The sequence below is a fragment of the Diceros bicornis genome, chromosome 26 (assembly GCF_020826845.1).
Source record: "Diceros bicornis minor isolate mBicDic1 chromosome 26, mDicBic1.mat.cur, whole genome shotgun sequence".
Lineage (NCBI taxonomy): Eukaryota > Metazoa > Chordata > Mammalia > Perissodactyla > Rhinocerotidae > Diceros > Diceros bicornis.
In genome coordinates this window covers 21,244,013-21,260,972 of record NC_080765.1, presented here as the reverse complement: position 1 = coordinate 21,260,972, position 16,960 = coordinate 21,244,013, and the positions used below count along the sequence as shown (strand labels likewise).

Sequence of the window (16,960 nt, the reverse complement as noted above, 5' to 3'; positions counted from 1 at the left end):
CTGCCTTTTTCCTCTTCCTTGTTCCCTTGTTTTTGTGGCTCTTTTCAGATGTCAGCCTTTATGTTTCTTTCCCTAGCTTTGGGTGGGTGGGGCCATAGGGGAATGGTTGGAGGGGGTCTTTTGATAAAGATAGGGATGAGGTCATTCTAGAAAAGTTATCTTCTCTCTGTTCTTTCTCTCTCCTCTCGCCCTTGCCTCTGCCGTCCTCCAGCTGATGGCTGCTTCTCTCTCTCTTTCTCTCTTCCCTTAACCCAGGGAATGTGGTGCACCTGGTGTCAGCAGGGGGGCAGCACCACCTCATCAGCCAGCCTGCCCATGTGGCCCTCATCCAGGCCGTGGCCCCGACCCCTGGCCCTACCCCTGTCTCTGTGCTGCCTTCTTCGACCCCCAGCACCACCCCTGCCCCCACTGGCCTCAGCCTTCCGCTTGCTGCTAACCAGGGTGAGGCTCTTGGCCTTCCTACTTACTTAGCCCTTACTGGCCTTGGTCCTTCAGGCATACCCTGGGCTGCTGTCTGTCCAACCTTCCCTCAGTGTTGTTTTCCCTTGCCAGTATCTCTGATATCTTTCTGCTACCCTTTCCTGCCCCTGGACTTCTTCCATCCTTTGGGTCTCTTGTTTCTTTTCTACCTTCCCCTCAATGTAGCTTCCTCTTGCAGTGCCACCAACCATGGTGAATAATACAGGCGTGGTGAAGATTGTAGTGAGACAGGCCCCTCGGGATGGACTGACTCCTGTTCCTCCATTGGCCCCAGCACCCCGGCCTCCGAGCTCTGGGCTTCCAGCTGTGTTGACTCCACGTCCCACATTAACCCCTGGCCGACTACCGACAACTACTCTGGGTACTGCCCGGACCCCCATACCCACGTCCACTCTGGTCAGGCCCCTTCTCAAGCTGGTCCACAGTCCTTCACCCGAAGTCAATGGTGAGTCCAGGTGGCTGAGGCCAGGCATTTTTTCCAGGAAGGGAGCTAAGGTGGCCCTGAGGGTTTCTTAGTCACAACAGATCTCTTTATTATCAGTGTACTGATTGCTTTTGCAGTGGGCTGCAGAACTGGGCTACTGAGCCCTGGCCTAATTCCAAGATATATTTGTTGGAACCTTGGAGGGAAAGGAAATGTCAGATTCCTTGAATCTTTGACCTCCTGGTGTGGGAGTGAAGGTTTTTTGGGAAACAGGTGAAGCTGGGGGGTAAGGGAAAGGGCGGGACAGGGTAATAGAAGGAGCAAGAAAGAATTCTGGGGCTAACTCATTCTCTGTCTCCACAGTTTCAACACCCGGAGCTGCTCCCTTGACCATCTCTTCTCCTCTCCCTGTGCCATCCTCACTCCCTGGACCAGTCTCCTCTCCAATGCCAGTTCCCAACTCCTCTCCCCTCGCTAGTCCTGTGTCTTCTACAGTCTCAGTTCCAGTGTCATCTTCACTCCCCATCTCTGTCTCCTCGACGCTTCCTGCCCCAGCCTCCGCTCCAGTCACCATCCCCATCTCAACCCCCTTGCCTGTTTCGGCTTCGGGCCCAGCTCTCTTGACCAATGTGACTCCAGCACTGGCACCTGTTGTCTCAGCGGCTCCTGGACCTCCCTCTTTGGCACCAGCTGGGGCTTCCCCATCCGCGTCAGCCTTGACTCTGGGTTTGGCCACAACTCCATCCCTGTCCCCATCTCAGGCACCTGGTCACCCGCTGTTGTTGGCTCCAGCCTCTTCACATGTTCCAGGGTTGAACTCAGCCGTAGCCCCAGCATGTTCACCTGTCCTGGTGCCAGCTTCTGCTCTGGCCAGTCCTTTTTCGGCAGCACCAAATCCAGCTCCAGCTCAGGCTTCCCTTCTGGCTCCACCACCTTCTGCATCTCAGGCTCTAGCCACCTCTCTGGCTCCCATGGTGGCTCCACAGACAGCAATCCTGGCTCCTTCTCCAGCTCCTTCTCTGGCTCCTCTTCCAGTCCTGGCTCCATCGCCAGGTCCTCCTGTACTGGCTCCATCGCAGACTCCAGTTCCAGTTCTGGCTTCATCACCTACTCCAGGAACTCCTTTAGCCTCAGCTTCTTCACTGGTGCCAGGCCCAGCTACTGTGTTGGCTCCATCATCAACTCAAACTATGGTACCAGCCCCGGTTCCGTTACCTCTTTCGAGCCCAGCTTCTACGCAGACACTGGCCTTAGCTCCAACTTTAGCATCCACTCTTGGTGGCTCGTCTCCTTCTCAGACACTCTCTTTGGGAACGGGGAACCCCCAGGGGCCCTTTCCAGCTCAGACATTGTCATTGACTCCAGCATCATCCCTCGTACCAGCTCCAGCCCAGACACTGTCTTTGGCACCAGGACCACCACTGGGTCCATCTCAGACGCTGTCTCTGGCTCCAGCTTCTCCGATGGGCCCGGCCCCAGCTCACACGCTGACTTTAGCTCCGGTATCGTCATCTGCTTCACTCCTGGCCCCAGCTTCAGTGCAAGCACTGACCTTGAGCCCAGCCCCAGTTCCATTGCCCACCTTGGGCCCAACTGCAGCTCAGACTCTGGCTCTGGCCCCAGCCTCGACACAGGCCACAGCTTCCCAGGCATCCTCCCTTGTGGTTTCGGCATCTGGCGCTACTCCTTTGCCTGTCACCATGGTATCCCGGCTGCCTGTTTCCAAGGATGAGCCTGAGACACTGACATTGCGCTCTGGTCCCCCCAGCCCTCCCTCCACTGCTACCTCGTTCAGTGGTCCCCGGCCTCGTCGCCAGCCCCCACCACCACCTCGTTCCCCTTTCTATCTGGTAAGTTTTATTGCCTCAAAGGAGAGGAAACAGGAAGTTGAGTTTTCTTTGGAATGTTGGTAGAGTGGATGGGATAGAAGAATGTCACTTTTATGTTGGTAAATTACAAAGCCTGGTTTTGTATACCTGAGTGCTATTGGACAAGTCCCTTCTCTTCCCTGAGTCTGTACTTTTATCTGTAAAATGGGAATAATCATGTTCTGCCTTTCTCAGAGGGGTAATTGAGGATCTAATGTGCTTTTAAAACTATTTATCACTGATGCGTTCAAATCCTTGTTGCTGTTGGTCTCTTTGGTTCTTGCTTACTTTTTTGAGTTAGCGTTAGCATCTAATTGCCTCATTTTACAGATGAAGAAACTAGGCCACTAAATGATGTTACAAAGATTACGCAACTTTTGAGAACAAAGATGGCCTGAGTCCATTGCCTTCTCTTCCCCACAAGGGGGAGTCCTCAGAGATAGGAAGACTTTTCTCAGTTGTTAAAACCACCACCATCATCAAATATTTGAAGGGAGGGGTGACACCATGGAATACAGTTCCCTCAAGATCATGATGAGCCTCTGACTTTGACAGTCATCTCTTGTAGTTTTTTATCTCCGAGGTGATTAAGTGGGCAATAAGAGAAACTCTGTTCCCTGGCCTTTCATGAACTGTTGGCCATTTTTTTTCTATCATATATGTAGTTCTGTATATGTTTGGCTAAGTTAAACTTAAAACCCAGAGTAAATAATCCAGGAACAAATAGGAAGAAAGATCTAGGGAGTTCCTCCAGGCCGTCTTGTCTTTTTCTCACTCTGCTGTCAGAGCTGTTGCTTGTTCTTTTCCTCAGTTCCTCACCCTCCATCAGTGCCACTGACTCCGCCTTTGCTCTTTTTCTAATGCTGCCAGGTTGGTCTGGCTTGTTGGAAGTAGAGACAAGAGGCCCTAGATCCTAGTCCAAGGGTGGTAACTCCACGGTCTGTGCTAAATTTTGTTGCTCTGCAAGTAGGTAGCAGCTTCTTGACACTGTTTTTGTTTTTTTGTTTTTTTTGTGGGGAAGATTAACCCTGAGCTAACATCCGATGCCAACCCTCCTCTTTTTGCTAAGGAAGATTGGCCCTGGGCTGACATCATGCCCATCTTTCTCTACTTTATGTGGGACGCTGCCACAGCGTGGCTTGACAAGCGGTGTGTTGGTCCGCCCCCGGGATCCGAACCTGTGAACCCTGGGACGCTGAAGCAGAGCACGCTAACTTAACTGCTATGCCATTGGGCTGGCTCCTTGGCACTGTTTTTTTTTTTAAACAGTTTGACATATAAATCACATACCATACAGTCCAACCATTTAAAGTGTGTACAGTTTAGTGGCTTTTAGTATTTTTGCAGAGTTGTGCAACCATCACCACAATCAACTTTAGAACATTTTCATAGCCCTAAAAAGAAACCTCACACCCTTAGCCGTCATCCCCTAACCTCTCTGTCCCTCCTAGCTCTAGGTAACCTCTAGTCTATGTTCTGTCTATAGATTTGCCTGTGGAGTCATATAATATATGGTCTTTTGTGACTGGCTTTTTTCACTTAATGTTTTTGAGGTTCATCCATGTTACAGCATATATCAATACTTCATTTCTTTTTATTGTTGAATAATATTCCATTGTATGGATCTACCACATTTTATATATCTGTTCCTCAGTTGATGGGGACATTTGGATTATTTCTTTTTGGCTGTTAAGAATAATGTTGCTGTGAACATTCATGTATAAGATTTTGTGTGTTTTCATATGTTTTCAGTCATAGTGGATGTATACCTAGACATGGGATTGCTGGGTCATATGGTAACTATGTTGAACTATTTGAAGAACTGCCAAACTATTTTTCCAAAGTGGCAATATCATTTTACATTTCCACCAACAGCCTGTACGGGGTCTAGGTTCTCCACATCTTTGCTAACACTTGTTATTGTCCTTTACTGATTGTAGCCATCCTAGTGAGTTTGAATCTTATGGTTTTGATTTGAATTTTCCTGATGGCTAATGATGTTGAGCATCTTTTCACTGGTTGTCGGCCATTTGTGTATCTTCCTTCAAGAAATGTCTGTTCAGATCCTTTCCTCTTTTTAATTGGGTTAATTTTTTTATTATTGAATTGTAAGAGTTCTTTATTCTGGTTACAAGTCCCTTTTCAAATACATGATTTGCAAATATTTTCTCCCTTGCTACTACTTTTTAGAGCTGGCCTCTATTGATCTTTCCCTCTGCGGGGATGCTTTCCTTCCTCACTTAGATCAACAGGAGCCAAGAGGTCAAGCTTAAGGTAGCAGTCAAGAGGGGAGATTTGGGACACTGCTTTTTTTCAGGACCATCTACTGGGGTCCAGTCTCCTTCATTATTTGTTTATTCGAATAAGAGATATTTATTTTGGTGAGGAAGATTGGCCCTGAGCTAACATCTGTTGCCAGTCTTCCCTCTTTTTTTTTTTTTGGGAGGAGGACTAGCCCTGAGCTAACATCCGATGCCAATCGTTCCCTTTTTTCTTGAGGAAGATTGGCCCTGGGCTAACATCTGTGCCTATCTCCCTCTACTTTATATGGGATGCCACCACGGCATGGCTTAACAAGCGGTGTGTCTTTGCACTTCCGGGATCCGAACCTGGGAACCCTGGGCCACAAAAGCAGAGTGCGCACACTTAACCGCTGTGCCACCGGGCCTGCCCCAGTCTTCCCTCTTTTTGCTGAGGAAGATTGGCCGTGAGCTAACACCCGTGCCCATCCTTTTCCACTTTATATGTGGGATTCTGCCACAACATGACTTGATGAGCAGTGCATAGGTCCGCGCCTGGGATCCGAACCTGCAAACCCCAGGCTGCCGAAGTGGAGCTCATGAACTTAACCACTACGCTACCGGGCTGGCGCCTAATGACACATATTTATTGAGAGCCTACTTTGTGTCAAATACTGAGCTAGATACTGGGTGATTATAGTAAGCAAGATCAGACATGGCTCATGTTACATGGGGCTTATAGTTTAGTAGCTAGAAGACATTAATCAAAGAATCATACAAATGTAAAACAACAAGTGTGATAAGTGCTACAAAAGAAAAAAGTTTGGTGGTTTTATAGCCTGTGAAACCGGAAACACAGAGATGGGAAAGGAGCGGGTCAAAGTCATGCAGATTTCCTGTCTGCTAAGGCACTCCCATTTTCTCTCTCAGGGTGATGATACCTAGATATCTAGTTAGCTGTTCTCATCCCACCCCATTCCAGTATGGCCCTTGGCAGAAGTCTGCCTGCTGTGGATTTGGTTAGCCCCTTTGTATCCTGGTCAGTGATTTGAGGAAGGCTTTTTTTTTAAATTTTATTTATTTATTTTTTTTCCCCAAAGCCCCAGTAGATAGTTGTATGTCATAGCTGCACGTCCTTCTAGTTGCTGTATGTGGGACTTGGCCTCAGCATGGCTGGAGAAGCAGTGCGTCGGTGCGCGCCCAGGATCCGAACCCAGGCCGCCAACAGCGGAGCGCGCCCACTCAACTGCTAAGCCACGGGGCTGGCCCTGAGGAAGGCTTTTAATAATTGTTTTGGATTCACTGCAAGAAGATAAATTAACTTGGATGTTCTGGAATTATGTAAGAAAATTCCCAGAGATCATCCATTCTCTAAGCTTGTTGGATATGTGAATCTTAATTTTGAATATTTAGGCGTTCTGCTTTGGTGGTGTAGAAAGATTAGTTTTCTCTTGCAGAGAAGTTATTTCATTTAACATCGTGAAGGGAATAACTCCCATTATTGACAACTTGGAAAACTACTAAAAGCATAGTGTATTTTTTAGTCTTAAAAGATTTCCATAGATTATGTTTAATTCTGGGAGGAACCGTCAGGTTTTCTATGAGGACACTGATTACTTTTTCTGTGTTTTTTCCTCTCATTCCCAGGACTCTCTGGAGGAAAAGCGGAAGCGGCAGCGGTCTGAACGCCTGGAACGGATTTTCCAACTTAGTGAGGCTCATGGGGCCCTGGCACCCGTGTATGGGACTGAAGTCCTGGATTTCTGTACCCTGCCCCAACCTGTTGCCAGCCCCATCGGCCCTCGTTCTCCTGGCCCCAGCCATCCCACCTTTTGGACTTATACCGAGGCTGCCCGCCAGGCTGTACTGTTTCCCCAGCAACGACTAGACCAGCTGTCAGAAATCATTGAGAGGTTGGCAGGGCTAAGTGCTAATGGGAAGAGGGTCTTGGGGCCTCTGAGTGGATGTAGTGGTTAGGGCTGGTGAAGGTGCTAACTTCTGGGGCTTCTTAGAGTTCCATCTTTTATACTGCTTGCCTTCTTCCTTTTGCAGGTTCATCTTTGTCATGCCTCCTGTGGAGGCACCTCCCCCTTCCCTGCATGCCTGCCACCCACCTCCTTGGCTGGCCCCACGTCAGGCAGCCTTCCGGGAGCAATTGGCCTGTGAGCTCTGGCCCCGGGCTCGTCCTTTGCACCGTATTGTGTGTAACATGCGCACGCAGTTCCCTGACTTGAGGCTCATCCAGTATGATTGCGGTGAGTTCATTGGCCAGTGATGCTCCCTTGACCTCTTTTCCTGTCTTAGTAGCAAAACTGTTGTATCAGAAGGATGCTGTACATAAGATCTCTGTGGATTTCATTAAACATTAGAGAGTTTTTTAGGTTATGCTTATGGGCAAGATGGAGAAATGTAGGCCTTATGATGGATTCTTGGCATTCATGAATTTGATGCAAGTTGAAAAAATGTGCTAACTCATTTATTCATTCAGTGATTATTTTTTGAACATCTATTACATTTTACTAATCATTTGGGATACAACAGTGCATGGGATAGCACAGCATAGAGTTTTCAGATTTATAGAAAAAAGTGTGTGTAGTATAAGACTGAACTGTAAACAGTAAATTTTGTTTTGGGAAAAGACTAAGATCGTTGTCTTTTGGTTAGAATCCTATTAATTAGAATGCATTTGGCAGCAAGTAACAGAAAACCAACCAACAGTGGCTTAAGCTACAGGAGCATTTATTGTTTACTTAATGAGAAATTCTGAGAATAGTGGAGTGTGGCTGGTTCAGCAGCTTAGTGGTATCTTCATGGACCCAGGACCTTTTGCTCTTTCTACCTTGCCTACCGTCCTTAGCCTTTATCTTTTTACTCTTATGCTTATTTCTCCATGGTCTTAACATGACTGCCATAACTCCAGGGAGCACATCTGTCTTCGAAGCAGGAAGCAAGGGGTTGAGACAGAACACTCCTAGCAGGTTTTTCTTTTTTTCTGGGAAAGAAATCCTGACAGTTGACTTTGCTTCACAGTCCATTGGCTCAAATTGAGCCATATACCCATCCCTAGAGCAGTCACTAACAAAGGGAAATGGCAAAGAGGAACTATGGTCTATTTAGATCAGTCATGATTCATCTTCTGGGGTTTGGTTGGGGCTTGCCTTCCCTGGGATCAAGGGCTCTCTGTCAGGTGTCCACAGTGTTCATCAGGTTCTGTTAACCAAGAATGGCTGTTGGACAGTAGTGAATAGTTTCTGCCACAACCTTGCACACAGATATTTCTATAGTAACATGTTTGGAGATTTCCTAAATGTCTTAGACTATAAGAAAGCCAGCGGAATTTTTACTAGTATGTGCTCAATAAATATTTTAGTAAAAATGTAATTTTATAACATTTGAAATCGTTCAGAGTAGATGAATTGAAAGTCTGTTAAAAGTGTTTGAACTGACTTACCAGAAATGTTATAGAAGTTATTTTTCTTGGGCCAGCCCGGTGGCATAATGGTTAAGTTTGCAGACTGCACTTGAGCGGCCCGGGGTTCCCGGCTTTGGATCCTGAGTGCGGACCTACACACCACTCATCAAGCTATGCTGTGGAGGCATCTCACATACAAAATAGAGGAAGATTGGCACAGATGTTAGCTCAGTCCTAGTCTCCCTCGCAAGAAAAAAAAAAGGGAGTGGGGGTGGGGCAGCCTGGTGGCTGCGTTAAGTTCGCGTTCTCCGCTTCGCCGGCCCAGGGTTCACAGGTTCAGATCCCGGGTACGGACCGACGCACCGCTTGTCAAGCCATGCTATGGTGGTGTCCCATATAAAAGTAGAGGAAGATGGGCACCGATGTTGGCCCAGGGCCAATCTTCCTCAGCAAAAAGAGGATTGGCAACAGATGTTAGCTCAGGGCTAATCTTGCTAACTACACACACACAAAAAAAGTTATTTCTCTGTTTGATGGAAAGTTGAACTAGATAACCTCATAAGATCCTGCCTATATGGTTCTGAGCTCAGTGACCTTCAATCCCTATCTATAAGCCATGCCATCATCAGATTTATTGATGTCTATCCTGTGAATCTGTTCTGTGTTTCAGCTAGTTTAACTCAGTGTGTTACTTAAAGATCTCTTCCTCATACACCACTGAGGATTCCTTTTTTCGCATTCAGGGTCTATATTACTCTATTCCTAGTTCTACTCAGAGAACTTAGATCCAAGTCAAGAGCAGACTGAAGAGGGAACTCTTAAGGGAAGAAAATATATGAAGTTAAATATTTTTGATATTTAAAGGCTGGGCTAATTGCTGAGGCTAATTGCAACCCTAGCCGAAAGCTTTGATTATCTTTCAACTACAGCCTTCCAGTGCTGTGTTCTCCCCATTCTGGCTTATAGCCAGCTCCCTGTACCCCTTCATATTTCTTCAGGAAAGCTGCAAACGTTGGCAGTGCTCTTGCGACAGCTGAAGGCGGAGGGCCACCGGGTGCTCATATTCACCCAGATGACCCGAATGCTGGATGTATTGGAGCAGTTTCTCACCTATCACGGCCACCTCTACTTGCGTCTGGATGGGTCTACTAGAGTTGAACAGAGACAGGTAACCCAGGCATCTGCAGCCCTTAGAGGCTCACCTCAGCTTCTGTTTCCTTTTTCCAGTCATTGGGGGTCCCAGGAGGGGCCCCACTAAGCCTTGGGTCTGTTTTTGAGGATATGTCTCCCAATATTATCTTTTTTTACTTTTTCTCTAGGCCTTGATGGAACGATTCAATGCAGACAAACGCATATTCTGCTTCATCCTTTCGACTCGGAGTGGGGGTGTGGGTGTGAATCTGACAGGAGCAGACACTGTTGTTTTTTATGACAGCGACTGGAATCCCACCATGGACGCTCAGGCCCAGGATCGCTGTCATCGAATTGGCCAGACTCGAGATGTCCACATCTATAGGTATTGCCTAGTTTCCCCTCAGCTTGCTTCCCCTTTGCTGATAGGGTTTTATTGATGTATTTGGCTGTTTACGCATGGCCTTCATCACCCCGTAGGCTTATCAGTGAACGGACAGTGGAGGAGAACATTCTAAAAAAGGCAAATCAGAAAAGAATGTTGGGAGACATGGCCATTGAGGGAGGCAACTTCACCACAGCCTATTTTAAACAGGTACTAAGATCTTTCAGCTTGTGCATGAGAGAACTATTATGCCTGTAGGAGTTACTCATGCTTATTAAAGAGGATGCTTTGGCCTCCACAGACCTGCCTTTTCAACCGGTGGCGCTTCTGATACTTCTAAGAGCTATCAGCCTCATAGCTGTAGACCTGGCACCAGCATTCCATTGACTCTGACACTTTTCTCTCTGTTCTCTCCAAAGCAGACCATCCGAGAGCTGTTTGATATGCCCCTGGAGGAGCCGTCTGGCTCATCAGTACCCTCTGTCCCTGAAGACGAGGAAGAGACTGTGGCCAGCAAGCAGACCCATATCCTGGAGCAGGTGAAAAAAGAGTGGGCAATCCGTAGAGTTGAGCTGATGGTTACAGTATGTGTTGTCTCAGTCTGTTGAGCTTGTCCAGGGGAAAAGAAGTGTTTCCCAGATTACAGTTGGCCTTTGATGATTGTGAGTAGATTGCTTATTTGTTCACATGATTTCATAGAAAAAAGACAGGATTTGGAGTCCTCAGTTCTAGGTTTAAATTCCAACAATACTTCTTAATAATTGTTTGTTAACCCAAGTCTATTTAATCTTCTGAGTCTCACTTTCCGCTTTTATTTTTTTTCTTTGCTGAGGAAGATTCGCCCTGAGCTAACATCTGTTGCCAATCTTCCACTTTTTGCTTGAGGAAGATTCCCAGAGCTAACATCTGTGCCGGTTTTCCTCTATTTTGTATGTGGGTTGCCGCCATGTGGTCGCCGACAAGTGGTATAGGTCTGCGCCCGGGAACCGAACCTGGGCCGAAAAGTGGAGCGCCCTGAACTTAACCACTAGGCCATGGGGCCGGCTCCTCCACTTTTCTGAAATGCTAATGAGAAGGATGTAACTGAGGATTAAATATGGTGGATGTAAGACGTGCTTTGTACATGGTATAAAACTCTTATTTTCCAAACATTGATGCATAATAGAATCACTTGGAAAGCTTTTAAAAGGATTCATTCCTGAGCCGCCTCTTAATAAATATATTTTTTAAATGTTTTATTTTATTTTATTGAAGATGAGCCCTGAGCTAACATCCATGCTAATCCTCCTCTTTTTGCCGAGGAAGACTTGCTCTGCACTAACATCTATTGCCAATCTTCCTCCTTTTTTTTTTCCCCCCAAAGCCCCAGTAGATACTTGTACGTCATAGTTGCACATCCTTCTAGTTGCTGTATGTGGGATGCGGCCTCAGCATGGCCTGAGAAGCGGTGCGTCGGTGCGCGCCCGGGATCCGAACCCGGGCCGCCAGTAGCAGAGCACGCGCACTTAACCGCTAAGCCACAGCCGGCCCTGAGCCTCCTCTTAAAATCTACTAAATCATGATTTTAGAGGGTGAAGTCTGGGCATTATATTTTTTCAACAGATGTTTAGGAACTACAGGTGTAGAGTATTGTGAAAATGTTTTTCCCTACCAAGTGCCTTCTCCTCTTTGCTGAGCATGTTCTCAGCTGCTTCCCACAGTGACTTTGGTGTGAGCTACCTGGAGATTCATCTCACAGGAAAGATCTGCTGTGGTTAGTCTGTCATGAGGTATCTCAGTGCAAAAAAAGAATTATGGGTTTTTTTTTTTTTTATTGAGATCGTAATATTGTATAACGTGAAGTTTCAGTTGTACATTATTATTTGTTAGTCACCATATAAATGCGCCCCTTCACCCCTTGTGCCCACTCTCCAACCCCCTTCCCCCTGGTAACCACCAGACTTCTCTCTGTGTGTTAGTTTATCTTCCACATATGAGTGAAATCATATGGTGTTTGTCTTTCTGTGTCTGGCTTATTTCACTTAACATAATACCCTCAAGGTCCATCCATGTTGTTGTGACTGGGACAATTTTGTCTTTTTTTATGGCTGAGTGGTATTCTGTTCTGTATATATATACCACATCTTCTTTATCCAATCATCAGGCGATGGACACTTGGGTTGCTTCCACTTCTTGGCTATAGTGAATAATGCTGCAATGAACATAGGGGTGCATAAGTCTCTTTGGATTGTTGCTTTCAAGTTCTTTGGATAAATACCCATTAGTGAGATAGCTGGGTCATATGGTATTTCTGTTGTTAATTTTTTGAGGAATTGCGCTACTGTTTTCCATAGAGGCTGCACCAGTTTGCATTCCTACCAGCAGTGTATGAGGGTTCCCTTTTCTCCATAATGTCTCCAACATTTGTTATTTTTTGTCTTGGTGATTATAGCCACTCTGACGGGTGTAAGATGATATCTTAGTGTAGTTTTTTTTTTTCTTTTAAGATTTTATTTATTTATTTTTTCCCCCCAAAGCCCCAGTAGGTTATTGTATGTCATAGCTGCACATCCTTCTAGTTGCTGTATGTGGGACGCGGCCTGAGCATGGCCGGAGAAGCGGTGCGTTGGTGCACGCCTGGGATCCGAACTCGGGCCGCCAGCAGCGGAGTGCGCGCACTTAACCGCTAAGCCACAGGGCTGGCCCTTTTTTTTTTTTTTTTAAATATTTATTTATTTATTTATTTTTGTGAGGAAGATCAGCCCTGAGCTAACATCCGTTAATCCTCCTCTTTTTGCTGAGGAAGACCAGCCCTGAGCTATCATCTATTGCCAATCCTCCTCCTTTTTTTTTTTGCCCCCAAAGCCCCAGTAGATAGTTGTTTGTCATAGTTGCACATCCTTCTAGTTGCTGTATGTGGGACACGGCCTCAGCATGGCAGGAGAAGCAGTGCGTCGGTGTGCTCCTGGGATCCTAACCCGGGCCGCCAGTAGCGGAGCGCGGGCACTCTACCGCTAAGCCATGGGGCCGGCCCTCTTAGTGTAGTTTTGATTTGCATTTCCCTGATGATTAGTGATGTTGACTTTATGGGACTGCTTTTCTAAAGAGATCTAAAGGCTAACTTAAACGGAAAGACAGTATGAGCTAGAGGTCTCCTAAAACAATTACTTTGTCCCTGGTGAGAGTCCTGGTCAAATCCATTCCATCCTTTGTGGACCAGTGAGTTGCTTTGGTAACTCTGGGGGACAGAAGAGAATTGAGTTCTGTTGTAAACCTGGTTTGGTATAAACTTGGTCTCAAATTTTTGCCAGAATCAAATCACAAGATGTAAAGTTCTTTAATTCTCATGGTTTTTCTTCCCCACACCTCTGCAGGCATTGTGTCGGGCGGAGGATGAAGAGGATATCCGTGCAGCCACCCAGGCCAAGGCTGAACAGGTGGCTGAGCTTGCAGAATTCAATGAGAATGATGGGTTTCCTGCTGTTGAGGGAGAAGAGGCTGGTCGGCCTGGGCCTGAGGATGAGGAGATGTCTCGGGCTGAGCAGGAAATTGCTGCCCTTGTAGAACAGGTCAGTGTTGGATCCCCTAGTTCTCAACCTCACCCTCCACAACTTCTTCCTGTAGACTCTGTGACCCTTCTTTTATTTTCCCTGGTGAAAATAATCAAGGATGTTGGGACTTGGGCACCAGGTCCCTATGTTCATCACCACTGCTCCTCCCCACAGCTGACCCCCATTGAGCGCTATGCCATGAAATTCCTGGAAGCCTCGCTGGAGGAGGTGAGCCGAGAGGAACTCAAGCAGGCAGAAGTGAGTATTTCTAGGGTGAGGTTGGAAGTGGGAAGCTGCTGCTTTCTGCCTGCTCCCCACCCTGCTTGTCTCCCTCTGACCACTCTCTGGGCTCTGTTGTTGGTAGGAGCAAGTGGAAGCTGCTCGGAAGGACCTGGACCAAGCCAAGGAGGAGGTGTTCCGCCTACCCCAAGAGGAGGAGGAGGGGCCAGGGGCTGGGGATGAGGTTTCCTGTGGGACTAGTGGAGGCAGCCACCGGCGCAGTAAGAAGGCCAAGGCCCCTGAAAGGCCAGGGACTCGCGTCAGTGAGCGTCTACGTGGAGCCCGGGCTGAGACTCAAGGGGCAAATCACACTCCTGTCACGTCCACCCATCATACCCGCAGTACCTCCACACCCCCCCGCTGCAGCCCTGCCAGGGAGCGAGTTCCCCGACCAGCGCCTAGGCCTCGACCCACTCCAGGCTCAGCTCTTGCTGCAATTCCTGCCCCAATCCCTGTTCCGATCCCTGCCCCAATCCCCATTTCAGCCCCAAATCCAGTAACCATGCTTCCTGTGCATATCTTGCCTTCTCCCCCACTTCCTCCTTCACAGATTCCTCCCTCTTGTTCTTCTGCCTGTACCCCTGCTGCTGCCTGTACCCCTCCACCAGCTCATACCCCACCTCCAGCCCAAACGTCTCTCTTAACTCCTTCCTCCCCTCTCCTGCTTGGTCTACCTTCTGTGCCCGTCTCCCCACCAGTCACCAACCTCCCCGTAGGCTTGGGGCCTGAGGCAGAGCTTTGTGCACAAGCATTGGCATCTACCGAGTCCCTGGAGCTGGTCAATATGGCCAGTTCTGAGACTTCCCCACTTACTCTTGTGCCCTGTAAGGATCTGTTACCAGTTGCTGTTGAGATCCTGCCTATGTCAGAGAAGAACCTTTCTCTCACCTCTTCTGCACCTAGCCCAACCCTGGAGGCTGGCAGCGTCCCCAACGGTCAAGAGCAGGAGGTGCCAGAGCCTGCCGAGGGGACCATCCTCACAGTGCTGCCTGATGGTGAGGAGGTGCCCACGTGTCTGAGTGAGAGCAATGGACTGGAGCTCCCACCCTCAGCCACATCTGATGAGCTACTTCAGGAGCCATTGGAGGCTGACAAGAACTCAGAAGAACTGGTGGAGGCCCAAACCCCAACCTCTAGCCCTGAGAAGCCGCAAGAACTTGTTTCAGCTGAGGTCGCAGCCCCATCAACGTCATCCTCAGCCACCTCCTCACCTGAGGGTCCTTCGCCTGCCCGGCCCCCTCGGCGTCGCACCAGTGCAGATGTAGAAATTAGGGGTCAGGGGGCTGGTCGGCCAGGGCAATCTCCAGGCCCCAAAGTGCTTCGCAAGCTGCCAGGACGGCTAGTGACTGTGGTAGAGGAAAAGGAACTAGTGAGGCGACGGCGACAGCAACGGGGAACTGCCAGCACCCTAGTGCCTGGGGTCTCTGAGACTGGTGCCAGCCCGGGAAGCCCATCTACCCGCAGCATGTCGGGGCCAGAATCCTCACCTCCCACCAGTGGGCCCTGTGAAGCTGCTCCCCCATCCACACTGTCCACCCCAACCCAGCAGCCCTTCATAGCTCGTCGTCACGTTGAGCTGGGGGTGACTGGTGAGGGTAGCCCAGAGAATGGAGAAGGGGCACTGCTTGCCATCACCCCTCCTGCTGTGAAACGTCGGAGGGGAAGGCCCCCCAAGAAGAACAGGTCTCCAGCAGATGCTGGGCGAGGGGTGGATGAGGCACCTTCATCCATCTCTAAGGGAAAAACCAATGGGGCTGACCCAGGCCCTGGGGCTGAGACCCTTATTGTTGCGGAGCCTGTTCTGGGACCCCAGCTTATTCCTGGGCCCCAGCCTGTTGGACCCCAGCCAATTCATAGACCCGAACCCATCGTCCTATCACCTGTGGAGAAAAGAAGGCGTGGGCGGCCCCCTAAGGCACGAGATTTGCCCATTCCTGGGACCATTTCCTCTCCAGGGGATGGCAACTTAGAGAGCCGGACACAGCCACTCCCGCTACCACCACCCCTGCCACCACTCCCACCGCTCCTAGCCTGTCCCACAGCTACTGTCGCCAACACTGTCTCCACTCTCACCATTTCAACATCCCCACCCAAGCGGAAGCGGGGCCGACCTCCCAAGAATCCACCATCACCTCGGCCCAGCCAACTCCCTGTCTTGGACCGTGATAGCTCTTCTGTCGTCGAGAGCTGTGGATTGGGGAGGCGGCGGCAACCCCAGGGCCAGGGGGAGAGTGAGGGTAGTTCCTCTGATGAGGATGGAAGCCGCCCCCTCACCCGCCTGGCCCGCTTACGGCTTGAAGCAGAGGGAATGCGGGGACGAAAGAGTGAAGGGTCCATGGTGGTGGCTGTAATTCAGGATGACCTGGATTTAGCAGATAGTGGGCCTGGCGGGTTAGAATTGACATCTCCTGTTGTCTCATTGGCTCCAAAACTGCGCTCGACCCGGCTGCGTCCAGGGTCTCTAGTCCCCCCACTAGAGACTGAGAAGGTGCCTCGCAAACGGGCAGGGGCCCCAGTTGGTGGGGGTCCTGCGTTGGCAAAGCGTGGCCGCCTACAGCCTCCAAGTCCCTTGGGGCCTGAGGGTTCAATAGAGGAGTCTGAGGCTTCAGCCTCAGGTGAGGAGGAGGAAGGGGATGGGACACCACGTCGCCGATCTGGCCCCCGCCGGCTTGGTGGGGCTACCAACCAAGGAGACCAGCGCATCCTGCGTAGCAGTGCCCCTCCCCACCTGGCTGGCCCTACCATTAGTCACAGAGGCCGCAAGGCCAAGACGTGAGTGGGAAGCCCCTGCACCTAGGCTTTCCGCCATGGCCCCTCTCCCTCCATGACCAGGCCTGACTCTGTTAACCACTACTTGAAGTCTTTTGAGGGGGAAAGCCTCCAGGGAGACAGAGGGGCCTTCTCCCTTCTTTCCACCAAAGTAGGGGGTAGGCAACTGGTTGTCATGAAAATGGGGCTCTTCACATATCCCCTTCCCTTCCACCCTACATGGCTGGGCAGTGTTAAGGGTGGCAAGATAGTCTCTGTCCCCACCCCCTTGTACTTGATTCCCCAGCTATCTTTCACAGCCCCCCACCCTTAGGGGAAGGGAGAGGGGCTTCTCTAAATGAGTTTTTTTTTTTTCTTTTTTTTTTTAAGAAGAAAAAATAATAAACTTAGTTTCTGTATGAGCATCCGCGTAAGGAGGCTTCTGATTTTCTGGTCTGGTGGA

General features: G+C 49.1%; 1 protein-coding gene across 5 annotated transcripts in view; it reads left to right on the top strand.

Moving 5' to 3' along the window:
* SRCAP (Snf2 related CREBBP activator protein) overlaps nucleotides 1-16,919 on the top strand; it is a 35,520-nt gene extending 18,601 nt beyond the window's left edge. For 4 of the 5 annotated variants that reach the window (XM_058569597.1, XM_058569594.1, XM_058569595.1 and 1 more), the window contains exons 23-34: nucleotides 256-441; nucleotides 659-925; nucleotides 1,268-2,754; nucleotides 6,660-6,925; nucleotides 7,065-7,267; nucleotides 9,423-9,592; nucleotides 9,744-9,940; nucleotides 10,036-10,150; nucleotides 10,360-10,479; nucleotides 13,294-13,488; nucleotides 13,645-13,728; nucleotides 13,835-16,919. In XM_058569597.1, the coding sequence (XP_058425580.1) occupies nucleotides 256-441; nucleotides 659-925; nucleotides 1,268-2,754; nucleotides 6,660-6,925; nucleotides 7,065-7,267; nucleotides 9,423-9,592; nucleotides 9,744-9,940; nucleotides 10,036-10,150; nucleotides 10,360-10,479; nucleotides 13,294-13,488; nucleotides 13,645-13,728; nucleotides 13,835-16,525 (5,981 nt within the window). In that variant the 3' untranslated portion in view covers nucleotides 16,526-16,919. The remainder of the gene's footprint in view (nucleotides 1-255; nucleotides 442-658; nucleotides 926-1,267; nucleotides 2,755-6,659; nucleotides 6,926-7,064; nucleotides 7,268-9,422; nucleotides 9,593-9,743; nucleotides 9,941-10,035; nucleotides 10,151-10,359; nucleotides 10,480-13,293; nucleotides 13,489-13,644; nucleotides 13,729-13,834) is intronic. The other variant, XM_058569598.1, reaches the window with a different exon arrangement.
* Nucleotides 16,920-16,960: the final 41 nt, after the last annotated feature.